The sequence below is a fragment of the Camarhynchus parvulus genome, chromosome 2, assembly GCF_901933205.1.
Source record: "Camarhynchus parvulus chromosome 2, STF_HiC, whole genome shotgun sequence".
Classification (NCBI taxonomy): domain Eukaryota; kingdom Metazoa; phylum Chordata; class Aves; order Passeriformes; family Thraupidae; genus Camarhynchus; species Camarhynchus parvulus.
Genome location: NC_044572.1, coordinates 151,915,426 through 151,941,484, shown reverse-complemented (window position 1 = coordinate 151,941,484; position 26,059 = coordinate 151,915,426). Strand labels below are relative to the sequence as shown.

Sequence of the window (26,059 nt, the reverse complement as noted above, 5' to 3'; positions counted from 1 at the left end):
CACTGTGTCACTGTCACTGTGTCACTGTCTGTCACTGTGTCACTGTGTCACTGTCACTGTGTCACTGTCACTGTGTCACTGTGTCACTGTGTCACTGTGTCACTGTCACTGTGTCACTGTCACTGTCACTGTCACTGTCACTGTCACTGTCACTGTGTCACTGTCACTGTGTCACTGTGTCACTGTCACTGTCACTGTCACTGTCACTGTCACTGTCACTGACCGATGGGTTTGGGCACGGGCAGTGCCTGGGTGCAGTCGACGGGCAGCGAGCTCAGGGACCAGATCACTGTCACTGTGTCACTGTCACTGTCACTGTGTCACTGTCACTGTCACTGTCACTGTGTCACTGTGTCACTGTCACTGTCACTGTCACTGTCACTGACCGATGGGTTTGGGCACGGGCAGTGCCTGGGTGCAGTCGAAGGGCAGCGAGCTCAGGGACCAGATCACGGGGTGGACGCGCTGCAGGATGTTCAGCGAGATGGCCACGATGCTGCAGGTGTCCTGTCGCACTGCCACCCTCCTGTGGGGACACCCGTGTCACCTGCGGGTCACCTGGGGGTGACAGACACCCCCTGACCCCACGTGTCGCACTGCCACCCTCCTGTGGGGACATCCGTGTCACCTGCGGGTCACCTGGGGGTGACACACACCCCCTGACCCCACCCGTGTCCTGTGGCACTGCCACCCTCCTGTGGGGACACCTCTGTCACCTGGGGGGTCACCTCTGTGTCACCTGGGGGTGACAGACACAGCCTGACCCCACCTGCGGCACTGCCACCCTCCTGTGGGGACACCTCTGTCACCTCTGTGTCACCTGGGGGTGTCACAGTCACACCCCGACCCCACACAACCCCCAAACTGACCCGGGCCAGCTCTGGTTGGGAGAGGATCAGCAGGGTGAGCTCACAGTGCCCATGTAAGAGCTGCATGGGCTGGGACCCCCAAAATCCCCTGAAACCCCCCAAAACTGCCCCAAATCCCCCCCAAACCCCCCAAAATCCCCCTGGGACCCCCAAACGGACCCGGGCCAGCTCTGGTTGGGCTCAGAGAGGATCAGCAGGGTGAGCTCATAGTAGCCATGGTAGAACTGCATGGGCTGGGACCCCCAAAACCCCTTCAAATTCCTTATAAACTGCCCCAAATCTCCCCAAACTGCCCCAAATTCCTCCAAACCCCCCAAAATCCCCCTGGGACCCCCAGACGGACCCGGGCCAGGTCTGGCTGGGCTCAAAGAGGATCAGCAGCGTGGGCTCACAGTGCCCATGTAAGAGCTGCATGGGCTGGGACCCCCTGAAACCCCCCCCAAATCCCCCCAAAACCCTCTGAAATCCCCCCCAAACCCCTCAAATTTCCTCCAAAACACCCCAAATTCCTCCAAACACCCCAAAATCCCCCTGGGACCCCCAAACTGACCCGGGCCAGGTCTGGTTGGGCTCGAAGAGGATCACAGGGTGGGTTCATAGTAGCCGTGCAGGAACTGCATGGGCTGGGACTCCCAAAACCCCCCCAAATCCCCCCAAAACCCCCTGAAACCCCCCCCAAAACTGCCCCAAATTCCCTCCAAACCCCCCAAAATCCCCCTGGGACCCCCAGACTGACCCGGGCCAGGTCTGGTTGGGCTCAGAGAGGATCAGCAGGGTGAGCTCATAGTAGCCATGGTAGAACTGCATGGGCTGGGACCCCCAAAACCCCCCCAAATTCCCTCTAAACTGCCCCAAATCTCCCCAAACTGCCCCAAATTCCCTCCAAACCCCCCAAAATCCCCCTGGGACCCCCAGACGGACCCGGGCCAGGTCTGGTTGGGCTCGAAGAGGATCAGCAGCGTGGGCTCATAGTAGCCGTGCAGGAACTGCATGTCGATGATGTTGAGCAGTTTCTCGTCCAGCTCGCGCACGTCGATGATGTAGCTGGGCAGGAAACTCGACTTCTGCCTGTGGGGATTGGGGGGTTCAGGGGGGCTGCCCGGCTCTTGGGGTGCCCGGGGGGGGGTCTGGGGGTCTCTCTCACCCCTCTCCCACCAGCCCCTCGTGCTCATCGGCCAGGGAGTCGCGGCGGAAGGGCAGCACCACCAGGCGCGTGCCGTAGATCAGCATCACCGCGCAGCGCCCGTCGGGGTCCACGCGCACGCAGGGGGTGTGCACGTTCTGCACGAAGCCATCCTGGAAAAAACGGGGGTTTGGGAGCCTCAAATGGGATTTGGGAACCCCAAAATCCATCCCAGAGCCCTGTGTGCGTGTTCTGCATGAAGCCATCCTGGAAAAAACGGGGGTTTGGGGGGGCTCTGGAATGCCAAAACCCACCCCACAGCCCTGTGTAAATGTTCTGCACAAAGCTGTCCTGAAAAAACGGGGATTTGGGAACCCCAAATGGGATTTGGGAACCCCAAAATCCATCCCAGTGATCCCACATGCACACAGGGGGTGTGCACGTTCTGCATGAAGCCATCCTGGAAAAAATGGGGGTTTGGGAACCCCAATGGGATTTGGGAACCCCAAAATCCATCCCAGAGCCCTGTGAGCAGGATCTGCACGAAGCCATCCTGGAAAAATGGGGGTTTGGGAGCCTCAAATGGGATTTGGGAACCCCAAAATCCATCCCAGAGTGACCCCACATGCACACAGGGGGTGTGCACGTTCTGCACGAAGCCATCCTGGAAAAAACGGGGGTTTGGGAGCCTCAAATGGGATTTGGGAACCCCAAAATCCATCCCAGAGCCCTGTGTGCGTGTTCTGCACAAAGCTGTCCTGAAAAAACGGGGATTTGGGAACCCCAAATGGGATTTGGGAACCCCAAAATCCATCCCAGAGTGACCCCACATGCACACAGGGGGTGTGCACGTTCTGCACGAAGCCATCCTGGAAAAAATGGGGGTTTGGGAACCCCAAATGGGATTTGGGAACCCCAAAATCCATCCCAGAGCCCTGTGAGCAGGATCTGCACGAAGCCATCCTGGAAAAACGGGGGTTTGGGAACCCCAATGGGATTTGGGAACCCCAAAATCCATCCCAGAGTGACCCCACATGCACACAGGGGGTGTGCACGTTCTGCACGAAGCCATCCTGGAAAAAACAGGGGTTTGGGAGCCTCAAATGGGATTTGGGAACCCCAAAATCCATCCCAGAGCCCTGTGTGCGTGTTCTGCATGAAGTCATCCTGGAAAAACAGGGATTTGGGGTTTTTGGGTTTTAAGGGAATCCCAAAATCCATTTTTGGGGTAAAATTCAGGGATTTGGGGGTTCTGGGATAACCTTGGGATCTGAGGAAACCCCAAAATCCGTTTGGGGGAAAATCAGAGATTTTGGGGTGTTTGGGGTTTAATGGAACCCCAAAATGCATTCTGGGGGAAAATGAGAGAATTTGGGGTTCTGGGATAACCCTGGGATTTAAGGGAACCCCAAAAATTGGGGGGAACTCAGGGATTTTGGGGGTGTTCGGGTTTTAAGGGAACCCCAAAATTCATTCTGGGGGAAAATGAGAGAATTTGGGGTTCTGGGATAACCCCGGGATTTAAGGGAACCCCAAAATCGATTTTGGGGGAAAATTCAGGGATTTTGGGGTTGTGGGGTGACCCCGGGATTTAAGGGAACCCCAAAATCCATTCTGGGGGCAAGTCAGGGATTTTGGGGTGTGTGGGGTTTAAGAGAACCCCAAAATTCATTTTTGGGGGGAAAATCAGAAGTTTTGGGGTTCTGGGATAACCCCAGGATTTAAGGGGAACCCCAAAATCCATTTTGGGGTAAAATGCGGGGATTTTGGGGTCGTGGGCTCACCCTGAGCTCCGGCTCCTCGAAGTAGTGCAGGGACAGAGTCTTGAGGTCGTGGGTGCCGGGGTCGTACTCCACCACGGAGAGCTGAGAACAGCACCCCAAAAACGGGTTAGGGCACCCCAAAACCATCCCCAGCACCCCAAAAACGGGTCAGGGTGCCCCAAAACCATCCCCAGCACCCCAAAAACGGGTCAGGGCGCCCCAAAATCATCCCCAGCACCCCAAAAACGAGTTGTGGCACCCCAAAATTATCCCCAGCACCCCTAAGTTATTTACAGCACCCTAAAACTGAAATATGGCACCCCAAAATGGAGTTAGAGCACCCCAAAATGGGGTCGTGCTCTCAACACGGAGAGCTGAGAACAGCACCCCAAAAACCGGTCAGGGCGTCCCAAAATCATCCCCAGCACCCCAAAAACGGGTGAGGGCACCCCAAAATGATCAATGGCATCCCAAAGTTATCTACAGCACCCTAAAACTGAAATATGGCACCCCAAAACGGGGCTGTACTCCACCACTGAGAGCTGGGGGAGCAGCACCCCAAAAACGGCTCAGGGCACCCCAAAAATATTCACAGCAACCTGAAATTATCAATGGCACCCCAAAATCATCTACAGCACCCTAAAACTGAAATGTGGCACCCCAAAATTATCAATGGCACCCCAAAATTGAGTTACAGCACCCCAAAGTTATTTACAGCACCCCAAAATGGAGTTAGAGCACCCCAAAATGGGGTCGGGCTGAGAACAGCACCCCAAAAACGGGTGAGGGCACCCCAAAGTTATCAATGGCACCCCAAAGTTATCAATGGCACCCCAAAAATGAGCTACAGCACCCCAAAAATATCAATGGCACCCAAAGTTATCAATGGCACCCCAAAAACGGGTGAGGGCACCCCAAAGTTATCAATGGCACCCCAAAGTTATCAATGGCACCCAAGGTTATCAATGGCACCCCAAAGGTGTCAATGGCACCCCAAAGTTATCAATGGCACCCCAAAAATGAGCTACAGCACCCCAAAGTTATCAATGGCACCCCAAAGTTATCAATGCACCCAAAGTTATCAATGGCGCCCCAAGGTTATCAATGGCACCCCAAAAACGGGTGAGGGCACCCCAAAATGATCAATGGCATCCCAAAGTTATCTACAGCACCCTAAAATTGAAATATGGCACCCCAAAATGGAGTTAGAGCACCCCAAAATGGGGTCGGGCTGAGAACAGCACCCTAAAAATGGGTGAGGGCACCCCAAAGTTATCAATGGCACCCCAAAGTTATCAATGGCACCCCAAGGTTATCAATGGCACCCCAAAAATGAGCTACAGCACCCCAAAAATATCAATGGCACCCAAAGTTATCAATGGCACCCCAAAAATGGGTGAGGGCACCCCAAAGTTATCAATGGCACCCCAAAGTTATCAATGGCACCCCAAGGTTATCAATGAAACCCCAAAAACGGGTGAGGGCACCCCAAAGTTATCAATGGCACCCCAAGGTTATCAATGGCGCCCCAAAGTTATGAATGGCACCCCAAGATTATCAATGGCACCCCAAAAACGGGTGAGGGCACCCCAAAGTTATCAATGGCACCCCAAAGTTATCAATGGCACCCCAAGGTTATCAATGGCACCCCAAAAACGGGTGAGGGCACCCCAAAGTTATCAATGGCACCCCAAAAATGAGCTACAGCACCCCAAAAATATCAATGGCACCCCAAAGTTATCAATGGCACCCCAAGGTTATTAATGGCACACCAAAAACGGGTGAGGGCACCCCAAAGTTATCAATGGCACCCCAAAGTTATCAATGCACCCAAAGTTATCAATGGCACCCCAAAGGTGTCAATGGCACCCCAAGGTTATCAATGGCACCCCAAGGTTATCAATGGCACACCAAAAACGGGTGAGGGCACCCCAAAGTTATCAATGGCACCCCAAAAATGAGCTACAGCACCCCAAAAATATCAATGGCACCCAAAGTTATCAATGGCACCCCAAAAATGGGTGAGGGCACCCCAAAGTTATCAATGGCACCCCAAAGTTATCAATGGCACCCCAAGGTTATCAATGACACCCCAAAAACGGGTGAGGGCACCCCAAAGTTATCAATGGCACCCCAAGGTTATCAATGGCACCCCAAAAACGGGTGAGGGCACCCCAAAGTTATCAATGGCACCCCAAAAATGAGCTACAGCACCCCAAAAATATCAATGGCACCCCAAAGTTATCAATGGCACCCCAAGGTTATCAATGGCACCCCAAAAACGGGTGAGGGCACCCCAAAGTTATCAATGGCACCCCAAAAATGAGCTACAGCACCCCAAAAATATCAATGGCACCCCAAAGTTATCAATGGCACCCCAAGGTTATCAATGGCACCCCAAAAACGGGTGAGGGCACCCCAAAGTTATCAATGGCACCCCAAGGTTATCAATGGCACCCCAAAGTTATCAATGGCACCCCAAGGTTAACAATGGCACCCCAAAATTGAAACATGGCACACCAAAAATTATTTACTGCACCCTAAAACTATCAATGGATTTTTGTGGGATTTTTGGGGGTTTTTAGGTCCTTTGCAATTTTTTATTTTTTGTTCATTTTTACCATTCTTTAGGATTTTTGTGGGATTTTTTGGGTTTTTGTGGAATTTTTTGGGGTTTTTTAGGTCCTTTGCAATTTTGGGTTTTTGTTCTATTTTTTTACCATTCTTTAGGATTTTTGTGGGATTTTCTGGGGTTTTTTTGCGGGATTTTTTGGGGGTTTTTTTGTGGAATATTTTGGGGTTTTTTGTGGGATTTTTTGGGGTTTTTTAGGTTCTTTGCAATTTTTTATTTTTTGTCCTATTTTTTGAACGTTCTTTAGGATTTTTGTGGCGTTTTTGGGGTTTTTTTGTGGGATTTTGTGGGATTTTTGAGGGATTTTTGTGGGGTTTTTCTGGGATTTTTGTGGGGTTTTGGGGGGATTTTTGGGGGATTTTGTGGCATTTTTGTGGGATTTTTGTGGGATTTTTGGGGGATTTTTTGGTCCTTTGCAATTTTTTTAGGTCCTTTGCAATTTTGGTTTTTTGTTCTATTTTTTACCATTCTTTAGGATTTTTGTGGGATTTTTGTGGGAGTTTGTGGGATTTTTGTGGCATTTTTGGGGGATTTTTGGGGGTTTTTAGGTCCTTTGCAATTTATTTTTTGTTCTATTTTTTACCATTCTTTAGGATTTTTGTGGGATCTTTTTGTGGGAGTTTGTGGGATTTTTGGGGGGATTTTTGGGGGATTTTTGTGGCATTTTTGGGGGATTTTTGTGGCTTTTTTGTGGGATTTTTTGTGGGATTTTTGTGGCATTTTCTGGGGGATTTTTGGGTGTTTTTTGTGGGATTTTTGTGGGGTTTTTGTGGCATTTTTTGTGGGATTTTTGTGGGGATTTTTGGAGGATTTTGGGGGGATTTTTTGGGGGATTTTTGTGGCATTTTTTGGGTTTTTTGTGGCATTTTTGGGGTTTATTGTGGGGATTTTTGTGGCTTTTTTGTGGGATTTTGTGGCATTTTTTGTGGCATTTTTGGGGGATTTTGTGGCATTTTTGGGGGATTTTTTGGGGTTTTTTGTGGGATTTTTTGTGGGATTTTTGTGGCATTTTTTGTGGCATTTTTGTGTCATTTTTTGTGGCATTTTTGTGTCATTTTTTGTGTCATTTTTGTAGCATTTTTTGTGGCATTTTTTGTGGCATTTTTGTGGCATTTTTTGTGGCATTTTTTGTGGATTTTTTTGCCATTTTTGGGGGATTTTTGTGGCAATTTTGGGGGGATTTTTGTGTCATTTTTTGTGGCATTTTTTGTGGGATTTTTGTGGGGATTTTTCCGGCATTTTTTAGGGGATTTTTGTGTGATTTTTGTGGCATTTTTTGTGGCATTTTTCTGGCATTTTTTTGAGGATTTTTGTGGCATTTTTGTGGGATTTTTTTGTGGCATTTTTGTGGCATTTTTGTGGCATTTTTTGTGGCATTTTTTGTGGATTTTTTTGCCATTTTTGGGGGTTTTGTGTTTTGTGGCATTTTGTGGGATTTTGGGGGGTTTGTGTCATTTTGTTTTTGTGGCATTTTGTGTGGTTTGTGGGATTTTTTGGGGGATTCTTCGGCTTTTGGGGCATTTTTTTTTTGGGGGTTTTTTGTGGCATTTTTTGTGGATTTTTTTGCCATTTTGGGGGATTTTTGTGGCATTTTTTGTGGATTTTTTTGCCATTTTTGGGGGATTTTTGTGGCATTTTTGTGGCATTTTTGTGGGGATTTTTCCGGCATTTTTTGTGGGATTTTTGTGGGATTTTGTGCCATTTTTTGGTGGCATTTTTGTGTTGTTTTTGTGGCATTTCCTGGGCTCTCTCCCCCACCTTGGCATCCTTGAAGCTGAGCAGCAGCGCGTCCCTCTTGGCGCCGGCCAGCTGCACGCTGGCCATGGACATGACGTTGCCGAAGAACGAGAAGGAGCCCAGCAGCTCCAGCTTCTCCCGCTGCCCTTTGCCCTCTGCACAGAACAAATTCCAACTTTTGGGGTTTTTTTCGGGGTTTTCCTCCAAGTTCTGCACCCCCAAAATTGAGAATTTAGAAATCGGGGGGGATTTTTGGCTCGGGGTTTTTTTTTGCTGGTTGGGGATTTTTGGTTGGGTCTGGACTTGAATTGAATTGAATTGAATGGAATTGAATTGAATGGAATTGAATTGGATTGAATTGAATTGGATTGAATTGGATTGAATTGAATTGGATTGAATGTGAATTGGATTGAATGGAATTGGATTGGATTGAATTGGATTGAATTGAATTGGATTGGATTGGATTGAATTGAATGGAATTGGATTGAATTGGATTGAATTGGATTGAATGGAATTGAACTGAATTGAATGGAATGGAATTGAATTGAATTGAATTGGAATGAATTGAATTGGATTGAATTGAATTGAATTGAATTGAATTGAATTGAATTGAATTGAATTGAATTGAATGGAATTGGATTGAATTGAATTGAATTGGATTGAATTGAATTGAAGTGAATTGAATTGAATTGAATTGGATTGAATTGAATTGAATGGAATTGAATTGAATTGAATTGAATTGAAAGATGAATTGAATTGAATTGAATTGAATTGAATTGAATTGAATTGAATTGAATTGAATTGAATTGAATTGAATTGAATTGAATGGAATTGGATTGAATTGAATTGAATTGAATTGAATTGAATTGAATTGAATTGAATTGAATTGGATTGAATTGGATTGAATTGGATTGGATTGAATTGAATTGAATTGAATTGAATTGAATTGGATTGAATTGGATTGAATGGAATTGAATTGAAATGAATTTAATTGGATTGAATTGAATGGAATTGAATGGAATTGAAGTGAATTGGATTGAATTGAATTGAAATGAATTTAATTGGATTGAATTGAATTGAATTGGATTGGATTGAATTGGATTGAATTGAATTGAATTGAATGGAATTGAATGGAATTGGATTGAATTGGATTGAATTGGATTGAATTTAATTTAATTTAATTGAATTTAATTTAATTTAATTGGATGGTTTCAGCTTTGATTGGGAGTTCAGTTGGGGAAATGTCTGAGGGAGTGAGGGATTTTTGGGGAATGGGGAAATGGGTTCAAAAAGGGGGAAATCAACCCAAAAATGGAGGAAATTACCCTAAAAGGGGAAAAATTGTCCCAAAAATGGGGGAAATAAACTCAAAAAGGGGAGAAATCGCCCCAAAAATGGTGAATTACTCCAAACATGGGGGGGAAATCATCCCAAAAAGGGAAATTGTCTCAAAAAGGGGGAAATCAACTCCAAAAGGAGAAATGAAATTGAAATGGAATTGAAGGATTGTGCAAAAATGGAAATTGTCTAAAAGGGAAATCAACAAAAGGAAATGTCCCAAAAGGGAATTTAATTTAAAAGAAGGAAATCACCCCAAAATGGGGAATCACCTAAATTGGGAGAAATTGTCCAAGATGGGAAGAAATGCCCTAAAAAGGGGAAATCAACCCAAAAAGGGAGGTATTGGGAAAATGGAGGAAATCAACTCAAAAAGGGGGAAAATCAACCCAAAAATTGAGGAAAATCTGCCTAAAAATTGAGGAAATCAACCCAAAAAGGAGGAAATTGCCCCAGAAAGGAAAATTGTGCCAAAAAGAAGGAAATCACCCCAAAAAGGGGAAAATCAACCCAAAAGGGGAGAAATTGTCCCAAAAATGGAGAAAATTGCCCTAAAAAGGGGGAAAATCACCCCAAAAATGGAGGAAAATCAGCCTAAAAATCAAGGGAAATCACCCTAAAAGAGAGGGAAAAACTCCAAAAATTGAGGAAATCAACTCAAAAAGAAGGAACCAACCCAAAATTGGGGAATTGCTCCAACCATGGGGGGGAAATCATCCCAAAAAGGAAATTGTCCCAAAAATGGGGGAAATCAACTCAAAAAGGGAGGAAATTACCCCAAAAAGAGAGGAAATCAACCAAAAAAGGGGAGAAATGGTCCCAAAAAGGGAGAAAATCGCCCCAAATTGGGAAACTGCCCCAAAAAGGGGAGGGAAAATCAACCCAAGAAGAGAAATTGTCCCCAAAAGGGGAAAATCAACCCAAAAATGGGGGGAAATCACCCTAAAAGGGGAGAAATTGTCCCAAAAATGGAGGAAATTGCCCTAAAAAGGGGGAAATCACCCCAAAAAGGGAAATTGTCCCAAAAATGGGGGAAATCAACTCAAAAAGGAGGAAATCAACCCAAAATTGGGGAATTACGCCAAATGGAGAAATCGTCCCAAAAAAGGGGAAATCAACTCAAAAAAGGGGAAATCAACTCAAAAAGGGGGAAAATGACACCAAAAGGGGAGAAATTATCCCAAAAATGGAGGAAATTACCCTAAAAAGGGGAAGTCAACCCAAAAAAGAAGAAATCAACCCAAAAAGGGGAGGAATCAACCTAAAAAGAGAGGAAATCAACCTAAAATGGGGAAATCAACCCAAAAAATTGGGGAAATGAACCAAAAATGGGGAGAAATTGTGCCAAAAATGGAGGAAATTGCCCTAAAAAGGGGAAATCAACCCTAAAAGGGAAATGTCTCAAAAAGGGGGGAAATCAACTCAAAAAGGAGGAAATTACCCCAAAAGGGGAGGAAATCACCCCAAAAAAAGAGGAAATCACCCTAAAATGGAGGAAATCACCCCAAAAAGGAGGAAAATCAGCCCAAAGAAAGCCTAAAGAAAGGGAAATCAACCTCAAAAGGATGGAAAATCCCCAAAAATGGAGGAAATCAACCCAAAAATGGGATCAGCCCCAAAAAAGGGAGAAAATCACCTCAAAACGAGGGAAATTTACATCCAAAAGGGAGGAAATCACCCAAAAATGTGAGAATTATCCCCAAGAAATGAGGAAATCGCCCCAAAAATGAGAGAATGATGAAAACTGAGGAAATCATCCCAAAACTGGGAGAATTATCAAAAAGAAAAAGAAAATCAGCCCAGAAGTGAGAGAATTATCCAGAGTGTGGAGGAATTGCCCCAAAAGGGAGAGAATTGTAAAAAAAAGGAGGAAATTCCCCCAAAAATGGGAAAATTGTCCAAAAAAAAGAGAATATCGCCCCAAAAAGGAGAGAATTGTCCCAAAAAATGAGGAAATCACCCAAAATTGGGAGAATGAGGCAAAAAAAGGAAAAATCACCCCAAAAAATGAGAGAATTACCCCAAAAAAGAGGAATTCCCAAATCTCCAGAATTCCCAAATCCCAGAATTCCCAAATCTCCCAGAATTCCCAAATCCCCAGAATTCCCAAATCCCAGAATTCCCAAATCTCCCCAGAATTCCCAAATCCCCAGAATTCCCAAACTCCCCAGAATTCCCAAATCTCCCAGAATTCCCAAATCCCCCAGAATTCCCAAATCCCCAGAATTCCCAAATCCCCCAGAATTCCCAAATCCCCAGAATTCCCAAATCCCAGAATTCCCAAATCCCCCAGAATTCCCAAATCTCCCAGAATTCCCAAATCCCCCAGAATTCCCAAATCCCCCAGAATTCCCAAATCTCCCAGGAATTCCCCAAATCTCCCCAGAATTCCCAAAAATCGGGTCCCCCAGAATTCCCAAATCCCCCAGAATTCCCAAATCCCCAGAATTCCCAAATCCCCAGAATTCCCAAATCTCCCAGAATTCCCAAATCCCCCAGAATTCCCAAAATCTCCAGGAATTCCCCAAATCCCCCAGAATTCCCAAATCTCCCAGAATTCCCAAATCCCCAGAATTCCCAAATCCCCCAGAATTCCCAAATCCCCCAGAATTCCCAAATCTCCAGGAATTCCCAAATCTCCAGAATTCCCAAATCCCAATTCCCCAATCTCAGGAATTCCCAAATCCCCCAGAATTCCCAAATCTCCCAGAATTCCCAAATCCCCCAGAATTCCCAAATCCCCAGGAATTCCCAAATCTCCCAGAATTCCCAAATCCCCAGAATTCCCAAATCCCCCAGGGACCCCCCAAATCTCCCAGGAATTCCCCAAAATCTCCCCGGAATTCCCCAAATCCCCAGAATTCCCCAAATCTCCCCCAAATCCCAGAATTCCCAAATCTCCAGAATTCCCAAATCTCCAGATCCCAAATCTCCAATTCCCAACAAATTCCCCAGAATTCCCTCCCCAATTCCCAAACCCCAGGAATTCCCCATCCCCCAGAATTCCCAAATCTCCCCAGAATTCCCAAATCTCCAGGAATTCCCCAAATCCCCAGGAATTCCCCAAATCCCCCAGGGATTCCCCAAATCCCCAGAATTCCCAAATCTCCAGAATCCCCAAATCCCCAGAATTCCCAAATCCCCCAGAATTCCCAAATCTCCAGAATTCCCAAATCCCAGAATTCCCAAATCTCCCCAGAATTCCCAAATCTCCAGAATTCCCAAATCCCCCAAATGAGGTCACTCACCCCCATTCCTGTCACCTTTCCCTGGAGCCTGGGAGGGAAACAATGAAATGGCAGCAATGAGGCCAAGTTTGGGAAAGGAAAAAGGGGAAAAAGGGGGAAAAGGGGAAAAGGGGGAAAAGGGGAAAAGGAGGAAAGGGGAAAGGGAAAATGGGGGAAAAGGGGGGGGAAAAGGGAAAAGGAAAAGGGGGAAAAGGGGAAAAAGGGGGGAAAAGGAAAAAAGGGAAAAAGGGAAAAAGGAAAAAAGGGGAAAGGGGAAAAGGGGAAAAAGGGGAAAAGGGGGGAAAGGGGAAAAAGGGGGAAAAGGGGAAAATGGGGTAAAAAGGGGGAAAGGGGAAAAAAGGAGAAAAGGAGGAAAAGAAGGAAAAGGTGAAAAAGGGAGGGAAGGTAGAAAAAAGGGAGGAAAAGGGGGGAAAGGAAAAAAAGGGGAAGGAGGGGAAGGGGAAAAAAGGGGGGAAGAGGGAAAAAAGGGGGAAAAGGGGGAAATGGGGAAAAAGTGAAAAAAAGGGGGTAAAGGGGAAAAAGAGGAAAAAAGTGGGGAAATTGGGGAAAAGGGGAAATGGAAGGGAAATTTAGGGGAAAAGGGGGGAAAGGGGGAAAAAGAAGAAAAAACAGGAACAAAGATGAAACAAGGGGGGAAAGTTGGAGAAGGGGAAAAACGGGGAAAAATGGGGGAAAAAGGGGAAAAATGAGGGAATAAAGGGGGAAAAGGGGGGGAAGTGAAATTTGGGGAGTTACTTTGGGTGGGGGCAGTTTGGGGGGTCAGGTTCTGGGCATTATTTTGGATTTTGGGGTGGTTTGGGGGGGTCAGTTCTGGAGTTTCTCTTGGAGGGATCAGTTTTTGGGGTCATTTTGGGGGATTTTCTGGGAGGATCAGTTTTTGGGGTCATTTTGGGGGATTTTCTTGGAGGGATCAGTTTTTGGGGTCATTTTGGGGGATTTTCTTGGAGGGATCAGTTTTTGGGGTCATTTTGGGGGATTTGCTGGGAGGGATCAGTTTTTGGGGTCATTTTGGGGGATTTTCTTGGAGGGATCAGTTTTTGGGGTCATTTTGGGGGATTTTCTGGGAGGGATCAGTTTTGGGGGGTCATTTTGGGGATTTGCTGGGAGGATCAGTTTTTGGGGTCATTTTGGGGGATTTGCTGGGAGGGATCAGTTTTTGGGGTCATTTTGGGGGATTTTCTTGGAGGGATCAGTTTTGGGGGTCATTTTGGGGATTTTCTTGGGAGGATCAGTTTTTGGGGTCATTTTGGGGATTTTCTTGGAGGGGATCGGTTTTTGGGGTCATTTTGGGGGATTTTCTTGGAGGGATCAGTTTTTGGGGGTATTTTGGGGGATTTTCTGGGAGGGATCAGTTTTTGGGGTCATTTTGGGGGATTTTCTTGGAGGGACAGTTTTTGGGGTCATTTTGGGGGATTTGCTGGGAGGGATCAGTTTTTGGGGTCATTTTGGGGGATTTTATTGGAGGAATCAGTTTTTGGGGGGTCATTTTGGGGGATTTGCTGGGAGGATCAGTTTTTTGGGGTTATTTTGGGGGATTTTCTTGTAGGAATCAGTTTTTGGGGGGTCATTTTGGGGGATTTGCTGGGAGGATCAGTTTTTTGGGGGATTATTTTTGGGGGTAATTTTGGAGGCGATTTTTGGGGTTTTTTTAAGGGGGGTTCATTTTTTGGGGTGTCATTTTTGGGGGTTATTTTGGGGTTTTTTGGGGGAGGGTTGGTTTTTAGAGGCTCTTCTGGGATTTTCTGGGGACAGGATCAGAGTTTTGGGGGCTGATCTTGGACAAACTTTGGGGTCTTTTGTGGGGGGTCAGTTTTTGGGGGTTTTTTGGGGAGGGGTCAGGTTTGGGGGTTATTTTGAGAGGATTTTTGGGGTTTTTTACAGAGGGTCCGTTTTTGAGGGGTCATTTGGGGGGTTATTTTGATCATTTTTGGGGGTTTTTTGGGTGTTTTTCTTGGAAGATCAGTTTTGGGTTTGTTTTTTTTTTAAGGTGTTTTTCCAGTGGATCAATTTTTGTGGGGTCATTTTTGGGGTTTTTTTTGGATGAGCTTTTTGGGGGGTTTTTTTGGGATTATCAGTTTTTGGGGGTTTTTTTGGAGGTTATTTTGGAGAGTTTTTTTGGCTATTTTTCTGGGAGGATCAGTTTTTGGGAGTCAGTTTTGGGGGTTCATTTTTGGGGCTTATTTTGGAGAGTTTTGTTGGTTTTTTTGAGGGTTTTTTGGGGGGTGTCAATTTTTGGGGGGGGGATCATTTTTGGGGGTTATTCTGGAGAGGTTTTTTGGGGTGTTTTCCTGGGAGGATCAGTTTTTGGGAGTCAGTTTTGGGGGTTATTCTGGAGAATTTTTTTGGGTTTTTTTTTGGGGTTTTTCGGGGGCTGTCAATTTTTGGGGGGGTTCATTTTTGGGGGTTATTCTGGAGAGGTTTTTTTGGGTATTTTTCTAGGAGGATCAGTTTTTGGGGGTTCATTTTTGGGGGTTATTTTGGAGAGGGTTTTTTTGGATGTTTTTCTGGGAGGATCAGTTTTTTGGGGGTTCATTTTTGGGGGTTATTCTGAGAGGTTTTTGGGGGTGTTTTCCTGGGAGGATCAGCTTCTGGGGGCTTTTTGGGTGTTTTTCTGGGAGGTCTCCTTTTTGGGGGTTCATTTTGGGGTGGGGTCTCTGGAGAATTTTGTTGGTTGGTTTTGAGGGTTTTTGGGGGGTGTCAATTTTTGGGGGTTCATTTTGGGGGTTATTCTGGAGAGGTTTTTTTTGGGTTTTTTCTAGGAGGACAGTTTTGGGGGTTCATTTTTGGGGGTTATTTTGGAGGTTTTGGTTGGGTTTTTTTTGTGTTTTCTGGGAGGATCAGTTTTTGGGGGGTTCATTTTTGGGGGTTATTCTGGAGAGGTTTTTTGGGGTGTTTTCCTGGGAGGATCAGCTTCTGGGGAGCTTTTTGGGTGTTTTTCTGGGAGGATCCGTTTTTGGGGGTTCATTTTTGGGGGTTACTTTGGAGAATTTTGTTGGTTTTTTTTTGAGGGTTTTTTGGGGGGTGTCAATTTTTGGGGGGGATCATTTTTGGGGGTTATTTTGGAGAGGTTTTTTTGGGGTGTTTTCCTGGGAGGATCAGTTTTTGGGGGTTCATTTTTGGGGGTTATTTTGGAGAGGGTTTTTTTGGGGTGTTTTTCTGGGACGATCAGTTTTTTGAGGGGGTCGTTTTGGGGGGGTCAGTTTTGGGGATCAGTTTGGAAGAGTCATTTTTAGGGATTATTTTGGGTTTTTTGGGGATCAGTTTTTGGGGGTTCATTTTTGGGGGTTATTTTGGAGAGTTTTTTTGGGGTGTTTTTCTGGGAGGATCCATTTTTGGGGGTTCATTTTTGGGGGGTATTTTGGAGAGGTTTTTTGGGGTGTTTTTCTGGGAGGATCCGTTTTTGGGGATCATTTTTGGGGGTTACTTTGGAGGGGTTTTTTGCATCTGTTTCTGAAGGGGAGAGTTTGGGGGTCAGGTTTTTGGGGTTGTTTCGGTCGGTTTAATGGAGGGTCATTTTTGGGGGGTTTTTGATGAGGGTTTCTGAGAGGGTCAGGTTTTTGGGGTGTTTTTTGGGAGGATCAGTTTTTGGGAGTCAGTTTTGGGGGTTATTCTGGAGAATTTTTTTGGGGTTTTTTTTTGAGGGTTTTTCGGGGGGTGTCAATTTTTGGGGGGGATCATTTTTGGGGGTTATTTTGGAGAGTTTTTTTGGGTTTTTTGAGCGTTTTTGGGGGGGGGTCAATTTTGGGGGTTCATTTTGGGGGTTATTCTGGGAGAGTTTTTGGGGTGTTTTCCTGGGAGGATCAGCTTTTGGGGAGATTTTTGGGTGTTTTCCTGGGAGGATCATTTTTGGGGGTTCATTTTTGGGGGTTATTTTGGAGAGGGTTTTTTTAGGGTGTTTTTCTGGGACGATCAGTTTTTTGAGGGGGTCGTTTTGGGGGGGTCAGTTTTGGGGATCAGTTTGGAAGAGTCATTTTTAGGGGTTATTTTGGGTTTTTTGGGGATCAGTTTTTGGGGGTTCATTTTTGGGGGTTATTTTGGAGAGGTTTTTTGGGGTGTTTTCCTGGGAGGATCCGTTTTTGGGGGCTTTTTGGGGTGTTTTTCTGGGAGGATCCATTTTTGGGGGTTCATTTTTGGGGGTTATTTTGGAGAGGTTTTTTGGGTATTTTCCTAGGAGGATCAGTTTTTGGGGGATCAGTTTTGGGGGTTATTCTGGAGTTTTTTTGGGGTGTTTTTCTGGAAGGATCAGTTTTTGGGAGTCAGTTTTGGGGGTCATTTTGAAGAGAATTTTGTTGGGTTTTTTTGAGGGTTTTTTGGGGGGTGTAAATTTTTGGGGGGGATCATTTTTGGGGGTTATTCTGGAGAGGTTTTTTGGGGTGTTTTTCTGGGAGGATCCGTTTTTGGGGGTTTTGTTAGGGGGAGGTGTTTTTCTGGGACTATCAATTTTTGGGAGTCAGTTTTGGGGGTTACTTTGGAGAGTTTTGTTGGTTTTTTTGAGGGTTTTTTGGGGGCTGTCAATTTTTGGGGGGGTTCATTTTTGGGGGTTATTCTGGAGAGGTTTTTTGGGGTGTTTTCCTGGGAGGATCAGCTTTTGGGGAGATTTTTGGGTGTTTGTCTGGGAGGATCCATTTTTGGGGGTTCATTTTTGGGGGTTACTTTGGAGAGTTTTGTTGGTTTTTTGGGGTTTTTTGGGGGTTCATTTTTGGGGGTTGTTCTGGGAGTGTTTGGGGTTTTCTGGGAGGATCCATTTTTGGGGGTTCATTTTTGGGGGTTATTTTGGAGAGGTTTTTTTGGGTATTTTTCTAGGAGGATCAGTTTTTGGGGGATCAGTTTTGGGGGTTATTCTGGAGTTTTTTTGGGGTGTTTTTCTGGAAGGATCAGTTTTTGGGAGTCAGTTTTGGGGGTCATTTTGAAGAGAATTTTGTTGGGTTTTTTTGAGGGTTTTTGGGGATGTCAATTTTTGGGGGGGATCATTTTTGGGGGTTATTTTGGAGAGGTTTTTTGGGGTGTTTTCCTGGGAGGATCATTTTTGGGGGCTTTTGGGGGGTGTTTTTCTGGGAGGATCCATTTTGGGGGTTATTTTGGGGGTTATTTTGGAGAGGTTTTGGGTATTTTCCTAGGAGGATTTTTGGGGATCAGTTTTTGGGGGTTATTCTGGGTTTTTGGGGGTTTTTCTGGAAGGATTTTTGGGAGTGTTTGGGGGTCATTTTGAAGAGAATTTGTTGGGTTTTTGGGGTTTTTGGGGGGTGTCAATTTTTGGGGGGGATCATTTTTGGGGGTTATTCTGGAGAGGTTTTTTGGGGTGTTTTTCTGGGAGGATCCGTTTTTGGGGTTTTTTTAGGGGGAGGTGTTTTTCTGGGACTATCAATTTTTGGGAGTCAGTTTTGGGGGTTACTTTGGAGAGTTTTGTTGGTTTTTTTGAGGGTTTTTTGGGGGCTGTCAATTTTTGGGGGGGTTCATTTTTGGGGGTTATTCTGGAGAGGTTTTTTGGGGTGTTTTCCTGGGAGGATCAGCTTTTGGGGAGATTTTTGGGTGTTTTTCTGGGAGGATCCATTTTTGGGGGTTCATTTTTGGGGGTTATTTTGGAGAGGTTTTTTGGGGTGTTTTTCTAGGAGGATCAGTTTTTGGGGGTTCATTTTTGGGGGTTATTTTGGAGAGGTTTTTTTGGGTATTTTTCTAGGAGGATCAGTTTTTGGGGGATCAGTTTTTGGGGGTTATTCTGGAGTTTTTTTGGGGTGTTTTTCTGGAAGGATCAGTTTTTGGGAGTCAGTTTTGGGGGTCATTTTGAAGAGAATTTTGTTGGGTTTTTTTGAGGGTTTTTTGGGGATGTCAATTTTTGGGGCGGGGATCATTTTTGGGGGTTATTCTGGAGAGGTTTTTTTGGGTATTTTTCTAGGAGGATCAGTTTTTGGGGGTTCATTTTTGGGGGTTATTTTGGAGAGGGTTTTTTTGGATGTTTTTCTGGGAGGATCAGTTTTTTGGGGGTTCATTTTTGGGGGTTATTCTGGAGAGGTTTTTTGGGGTGTTTTCCTGGGAGGATCAGCTTCTGGGGAGCTTTTTGGGTGTTTTTCTGGGAGGATCCGTTTTTGGGGGTTCATTTTTGGGGGTTACTTTGGAGAATTTTGTTGGTTTTTTTGAGGGTTTTGGGGGTGTGAGTTTTTTGGGGGAATCATTTTTTTGGGGGTTTTTGGGGTGTTTTCCTGGGAGGATCAGTTTTGGGGGTTCATTTTTGGGGGTTATTTTGGAGAGGGTTTTTTTGGGGTGTTTTTCTGGGACGATCAGTTTTTTGAGGGGGTCGTTTTGGGGGGGTCAGTTTTGGGGATCAGTTTGGAAGAGTTTTTTTAGGGATTTTTTTGGGTTTTGGGGATCAGTTTTTGGGGGTTCATTTTTGGGGGTTATTTTGGAGAGTTTTTTTGGGGTGTTTTTCTGGGAGGATCCATTTTTGGGGGTTCATTTTTGGGGGGTATTTTGGAGAGGTTTTTTGGGGTGTTTTTCTGGGAGGATCCGTTTTTGGGGATCATTTTTGGGGGTTACTTTGGAGGGGTTTTTTGCATCTGTTTCTGAAGGGGAGAGTTTGGGGGGGTCAGGTTTTTGGGGTTGTTTCGGTCGGTTTAATGGAGGGTCATTTTTGGGGGGTTTTTGATGAGGGTTTCTGAGAGGGTCAGGTTTTTGGGGTGTTTTTTGGGAGGATCAGTTTTTGGGAGTCAGTTTTGGGGGTTATTCTGGAGAATTTTTTGGGGTTTTTTTTGAGGGTTTTCGGGGGTGTCAATTTTTGGGGGGGATCATTTTTGGGGGTTATTTTGGAGAGTTTTTTTTGGGTTTTTTTGAGCGTTTTTGGGGGGGGTCAATTTTTGGGGGGGTTCATTTTTGGGGGTTATTCTGGAGAGGTTTTTGGGGTGTTTTCCTGGGAGGATCAGCTTTTGGGGAGATTTTTGGGTGTTTTCCTGGGAGGATCAGCTTTTGGGGAGATTTTTGGGTGTTTTCCTGGGAGGATCATTTTTGGGGGTTCATTTTTGGGGGTTATTTTGGAGAGGGTTTTTTTAGGGTGTTTTTCTGGGGACGATCAGTTTTTTGAGGGGGTCGTTTTGGGGGGTCAGTTTTGGGGATCAGTTTGGAAGAGTCATTTTTAGGGGTTATTTTGGGTTTTTTGGGGATCAGTTTTTGGGGGTTCATTTTTGGGGGTTATTTTGGAGAGGTTTTTTGGGGTGTTTTCCTGGGAGGATCCGTTTTTGGGGGGCTTTTTGGGGTGTTTTTCTGGGAGGATCCATTTTTGGGGGTTCATTTTTGGGGGTTATTTTGGAGAGGTTTTTTTGGGTATTTTTCTAGGAGGATCAGTTTTTGGGGGTTCATTTTTTGGGGGTTATTTTGAGAGGTTTTTGGGTATTTTCCTGGGAGGACTCAGTTTTTGGGGGATCAGTTTTGGGGGTTATTCTGGAGTTTTTTTGGGGTGTTTTTCTGGAAGGATCAGTTTTTGGGAGTCAGTTTTGGGGGTCATTTTGAAGAGAATTTTGTTGGTTTTTTGAGGGTTTTTGGGGGTGTAAATTTTTGGGGGGATCATTTTTGGGGGTTATTCTGGAGAGGTTTTTTGGGGTGTTTTCCTGGGAGGATCCGTTTTTGGGGGTTTTGTTAGGGGGAGGTGTTTTTCTGGGACTATCAATTTTTGGGAGTCAGTTTTGGGGGTTACTTTGGAGAGTTTTGTTGGTTTTTTTGAGGGTTTTTCGGGGGGTGTCAATTTTTGGGGGGGTTCATTTTTGGGGGTTGTTCTGGAGAGTTTTTTTTGGGTGTTTTTCTGGGAGGATCCATTTTTGGGGGTTCATTTTTTGGGGTTTTGGGGAGAGGTTTTTTGGGTATTTTTCTGGGAGGATGCATTTTGGGGGTTCATTTTTTGGGGGTTATTTTGGAGAGGTTTTTGGGTATTTTTAGGAGGATCGTTTTTGGGGATCGTTTTTGGGGGTTATTCTGGAGTTTTTTTGGGGTGTTTTTCTGGAAGGATCAGTTTTTGGGAGTCAGTTTTGGGGGTCATTTTGAAGAGAATTTTGTTGGGTTTTTTGAGGGTTTTTTGGGGGGTGTCAATTTTTGGGGGGATCATTTTTTGGGGGTTATTCTGGAGAGGTTTTTGGGGTGTTTTTCTGGGAGGATCCGTTTTTGGGGGTTTTTTTAAGGGGAGGTGTTTTTCTGGGACTATCAATTTTTGGGAGTCAGTTTTGGGGGTTACTTTGGAGAGTTTTGTTGGTTTTTTTGAGGGTTTTTTGGGGGGGTCAATTTTTGGGGGGGTTCATTTTGGGGGTTATTCTGGAGAGGTTTTTTGGGGTGTTTTCCTGGGAGGATCAGCTTTTGGGGAGATTTTTTGGGTGTTTTTCTGGGAGGATCCATTTTTGGGGGTTCATTTTTGGGGGTTATTTTGGAGAGGTTTTTTGGGGTGTTTTTCTAGGAGGATCAGTTTTGGGGGTTCATTTTTGGGGGTTATTTTGGAGAGTTTTTTGGTGGGTTTTTCTAGGAGGATCAGTTTTTTGGGGGATCAGTTTTGGGGGTTATTCTGGAGTTTTTTTGGGGTGTTTTTCTGGAAGGATCAGTTTTTTGGGAGTCAGTTTTGGGGGTCATTTTGAAGAGAATTTTGTTGGGTTTTTTTGAGGGTTTTTTGGGGGCTGTCAATTTTTGGGGGGGTTCATTTTTGGGGGTTATTCTGGAGAGGTTTTTTGGGGTGTTTTCCTGGGAGGATCAGCTTTTGGGGAGATTTTTGGGTGTTTTTCTGGGAGGATCCGTTTTTGGGGGTTCATTTTTGGGGGTTACTTTGGAGAATTTTGTTGGTTTTTTTGAGGGTTTTTCGGGGGGTGTCAATTTTTGGGGGGGTTCATTTTTGGGGGTTGTTCTGGAGAGTTTTTTTTGGGTGTTTTTCTGGGAGGATCCATTTTTGGGGGTTCATTTTTGGGGGTTATTTTGGAGAGGTTTTTTGGGGTGTTTTTCTAGGAGGATCAGTTTTTGGGGGTTCATTTTTGGGGGTTATTTTGGAGAGTTTTTTTGGGGTGTTTTTCTGGGACTATCAGTTTTTGGGAGTCAGTTTTGGGGGTTATTTTGAAAAGAATTTTGTTGGGTTTTTTTGAGGGTTTTTTGGGGGGTGTCAATTTTTGGTGGGGGGATCATTTTTGGGGGTTATTTTGGAGAGGTTTTTTGGGGTGTTTTTCTGGGAGGATCCGTTTTTGGGGGGCTTTTTGGGGTGTTTTTCTGGGAGGATCCATTTTTGGGGGTTCATTTTTGGGGGTTATTTTGGAGAGGTTTTTTGGGGTGTTTTCCTGGGAGAATCCGTTTTTGGGCGTTCATTTTAGGGGGTTATTTTGAAGAGAATTTTGTTGGTTTTTTTGAGCGTTTTCGGGGCTGTCAATTTTTGGGAGGGATCATTTTTGGGGGTTACTTTGAAGAGAATTTTGTTGTTTTGATTTCTCCCGGGGAGCTCATTTCGGGGGGTTCCTTTCGGAGGGCTCACCTCAGGCTCGTGGTTGAGGCGATAGACGAAGAGCTGCGAGGTGCCGGCCACCACCAGGTTCCGCTCGGCCGCCGAGAAGAAATGGCAATAGAGGGAAAATTCCAACCCCGTGGGGGGGTGCGTCTGCTTGTACACGGCGTACATGGCCCCAAAAACCCCCAAATCCACCGGGCGGGGGGGGCTGGAGGATAGAGAGAGATTGGGATGAGAAATGGGGAACTGGGGGGGAAAAATGAGACCCCCCACAAAAGTTCCCCTCAGACTTCTCAGACACCCCCCCCCAAATGATCCCTAATACCTCAGCCCCATTTCTCCCTCATAGAGCCCTGAAATTTCCCCTCAGACCTCTAAAATCTCTCCCCTCAGTCGCCCCCATTTCTCCCTCACAGACCCTCCCCAAATTTCCCCTCAGACCCCCCATTTCTCCCTCACAGACCCTCCCCAAATTTCCCCTCAGACCCCCCATTTCTCCTCACAGACCCCCCAAATTTCCCCTCAGACCCCCCATTTCTCCCTCACAGACCCCCCCCAAATTTCCCCTCAGACCCCCCATTTCTCTCCACAGACCCCCCAAATTTCCCCTCAGACCCCCATTTCTCCTCACAGACCCCCAAATTTCCCCTCAGACCCCCAAATTTCCCCCTCAGACCCCCATTTCTCTTCACAGACCCCCAAATTTCCCTCAGACCCCCAATTTTCCTCACAGACCTCCCAAATTTCCCCTCAGACCCCCATTTCTCCCTCAGACCCCCCATTTCTCCCACAGACCCCCAAATTGCCCTCAGACTCCCCATTTTCCCTCACAGACCCCCCAAATTTCCCCTCAGACCCCCCCATTTTCCCTCACAGACCCCCCATTTTCCTCCCACAGACCCCCCAAATTTCCCTCAGACCCCCCAATTTTCCCTCACAGACCTCCCAAATTTCCCCTCAGACCCCCATTTTTCCTACAGACCCCCCAAATTTCCCCTCAGACCCCCCATTTTCCCTCACAGACCCCCCAAATTTCCCCTCAGACCCCCCATTTCTCCCTCACAGACCCTCCCCCAAATTTCCCCTCAGACCCCCCATTTTTCCCTCACAGACCCCCCAATTTTCCCCTCAGACCCCCATTTCTCCTCACAGACCCCCAATTCTCCCCAGATCCCTAAAACCCCCCATCAGTCCCCCCCATTTTCCTTCACAGACCCCCCAAATTTCCCCTCAGACCCCCCCATTTTCCCTCACAGACCCCCCAAATTTCCCCTCAGACCCCCAAATTTCCCCTCAGACCCCCATTTCTCCCTCACAGACCCTCCCCAAATTTCCCCTCAGACCCCCCATTTCTCCCTCACAGACCCCCCCAAATTTCCCCTCAGACCCCCCATTTCTCCCTCACAGATCCCCCAAATTTCCCTCAGGACCCCCATTTTCCCTCACAGACCCCCCAAATTTCCCCTCAGACCCCCCAAATTTCACCTCAGACTCCCCATTTTCCCTCACAGACCCCCACCAAATTTCCCCTCAGACCCCCCCATTTTCCCTCACAGACCCCCCAAATTTCCCCTCAGACCCCCCAATTTTCCCTCACAGACCCCCCCAAATTTCCCCCTCAGACCCCCCATTTCTCCTCCAGCCCCCCAAATTCTCCCCAGATCCCTAAAATCCCCTGTCATTCCCCCATTTTGCTTCACAGACCCCCCAATTTTCCCTCAGACCCCCCTATTTCTCCTCACAGACCCCCAAATTTTCAAAGTCCCCCACTTTTCCCTCACAGACCCCCCAAATTTCCCCTCAGCACCCCCAATTTCTCTTCACAGACCCCCAAATTTCCCTCAGACCCCTAAATTTCTCCTCAGAACCCCCAATTTCTTTTCACAGACCCCCCACTTCTCCTCACAGACCCCCAAATTTCCCCTCAGACCCCCCCAAACCTCCCCTTCTCAGTCCCCCCCATTTCACATCACGGACCCCCCAAACCAAATTATCCCCACATGAACCCCTCAACCCCCCCCAAATTTCCCCTCAGAACCCACCTCATCCCCATGAGGGGGCGTCCACCCACCACAAAGTGCCCCCAAACTTTTCCCCCTCAGTCGCACATTTTCCCCTCATGGAACCCCCAAATTTCCCCACATATCCCTCACAGGACCCTCCCCATTTTCCCCCCCTCAGTCCCCCACATTTTCCCCTCATGGAACCCCCAAATTTCCTCTCAGTCCCCCCAGAGCCCCTCAGCCCCAATTATCCCCCCCTGAACCCCTCAGAACACCCCAAATCTCATCCCCACGCACCCCTCAACACCCTCAAAGTGCCCCCAAAATTTCCCCCCTCAGTCCCCCCATTTTCCCCTCATGCGCCCCCCAAAATTTCTCCTCAGACTGCTCCAAAAAGACACCTCAAACCTCCCTCCTCAATTCCCACCATTTCCCCCTCACGGAACCCCCAAATTTCCCCACATATCCCTCCCAGGACCCTCCCTGAAACCTCCCCCCTCAGTTCCCCCATTTTCTCCTCATGGATCTTGCAAATTTTCCCTCAGACCCCTCACAGGACCCTCCCCACTTTCCCCCTTCAGTCCTCCCCCATTTTCCCCTCGTGCACCCCCAAATTTCCCTTCAGACCCCCGAAAGGACCCCCCCAAACCTCGCCTCTCAGTCCCCCCCATTTTCCCTCATGGAGCCCCCAAATTTCCCCTCAGACTCACCCATTTCCCCCCACAGACCCCCTGAATTTCCCCTCACATACTCCCCCAAATTTCCCTTCAGACCCCCGCAAAGATCCCCTCAAACCTGCCCTCTCAGTCCCCCTCATTTCTTTCTCATGCACCCCCAAAATTTCTCCTCAGACCCCTCCAAAAAGATGCCTCAAACCTCCCTCCTCAATCCCCACCATTTTCCCCTCACAGACCCCCAAATTTCCCCTCGGACTGCTCAAAGCCCCTCAAGCCCTGCATGAACCCGCTCGACGCTCCCAAATTTCCCCTCAGACCCCTCAGAACACCCCAAATCTCATCCCCGTGGATCCCTCGACACCCTCCAAGTGCCCCCCAAATTTTTCCCCCATCAGTCCCCCCCACTTTTCCGTCACAGAGCCCCCAAATTTTCCCTCAGACTCCTCACAGGACCCCTCCAAAATCTCCCCTCTCAGTCCCCCCATTTTCCCCACACGGACCCGCTAAAACTCCCCTCAGTCGCCTCAGCCACCCCATATCCCTTCACCGCCTCCTGCACCTCTCAGTCCCCCTCAACACGCCCCAAACCCCCCCAAAAACCCTTCAAAACCCCCAAAATCCCCCCAAATTCGCGCCCCATCCTCACCGTTCCCACGCGGGCCCGTCCCGCTCCCGCCGCTGCCGCCGCCACCACAGAGATGCCGGAAGTGAGGCCGGAAGCGGCGCTAGAGCGGCGCTCCTGGGGCCGCTCTGGCCGCTCCCGCACCGACCATAGAGACGCGGGGTCCTCCAAGGGAACGGGAACTCGAACCGGGGACCCCCGGGGACCCTCCCAAAACCCCACAGACCCTCTGGGGAAATCTGGGGGAAATTTAGGGGGATTTGGGGGTTGTGGGCACCCCAAAAAGGGGCTGGACCCCATGGTGGGGCGGTGGAGGGAGTCAGGACCCCCCAAAAAGGGCTGGACCCCTATAGGGACCCTATAGCCCCCCAAAAAGGCGCTGCACCCCAGTGCCCTCCCAGTCCCTCCCAGTCCCTCCCAGTCCATCCCAGTTCCCTCCAAGTGCTCCCAGTCCATTCCCAGTTCCTCCCGCTCCCCCCGCCCCAAATCCAGGACTCCAGCTCCATTTCCACCTTTATTGCCCCATTGACCCCCCCCCAGCCCCCCAGAGGGGGTTTGGAGGTACCCCCAGCTGTGCCCAGCTGTGCCCAGCTGTG

General features: G+C 47.2%; 1 protein-coding gene across 1 annotated transcript in view; it reads right to left on the bottom strand.

The window, feature by feature from the left end:
• Nucleotides 1-25,533, bottom strand: part of CPSF1 (cleavage and polyadenylation specific factor 1) — a gene marked incomplete at its 3' end in the record, with an annotated part of 57,593 nt that extends 32,060 nt beyond the window's left edge. Inside the window, exons 1-8 of the mRNA XM_030965098.1 lie at nucleotides 25,488-25,533; nucleotides 22,189-22,369; nucleotides 12,711-12,738; nucleotides 8,146-8,279; nucleotides 3,777-3,857; nucleotides 2,014-2,165; nucleotides 1,791-1,937; nucleotides 387-526 (exon numbers count right to left, since the gene is read on the bottom strand). Coding sequence (XP_030820958.1) covers nucleotides 387-526; nucleotides 1,791-1,937; nucleotides 2,014-2,165; nucleotides 3,777-3,857; nucleotides 8,146-8,279; nucleotides 12,711-12,738; nucleotides 22,189-22,332 — 826 coding nt within the window. The remainder of the gene's footprint in view (nucleotides 1-386; nucleotides 527-1,790; nucleotides 1,938-2,013; nucleotides 2,166-3,776; nucleotides 3,858-8,145; nucleotides 8,280-12,710; nucleotides 12,739-22,188; nucleotides 22,370-25,487) is intronic.
• Between the last annotated feature and the right edge of the window lie 526 nt (nucleotides 25,534-26,059).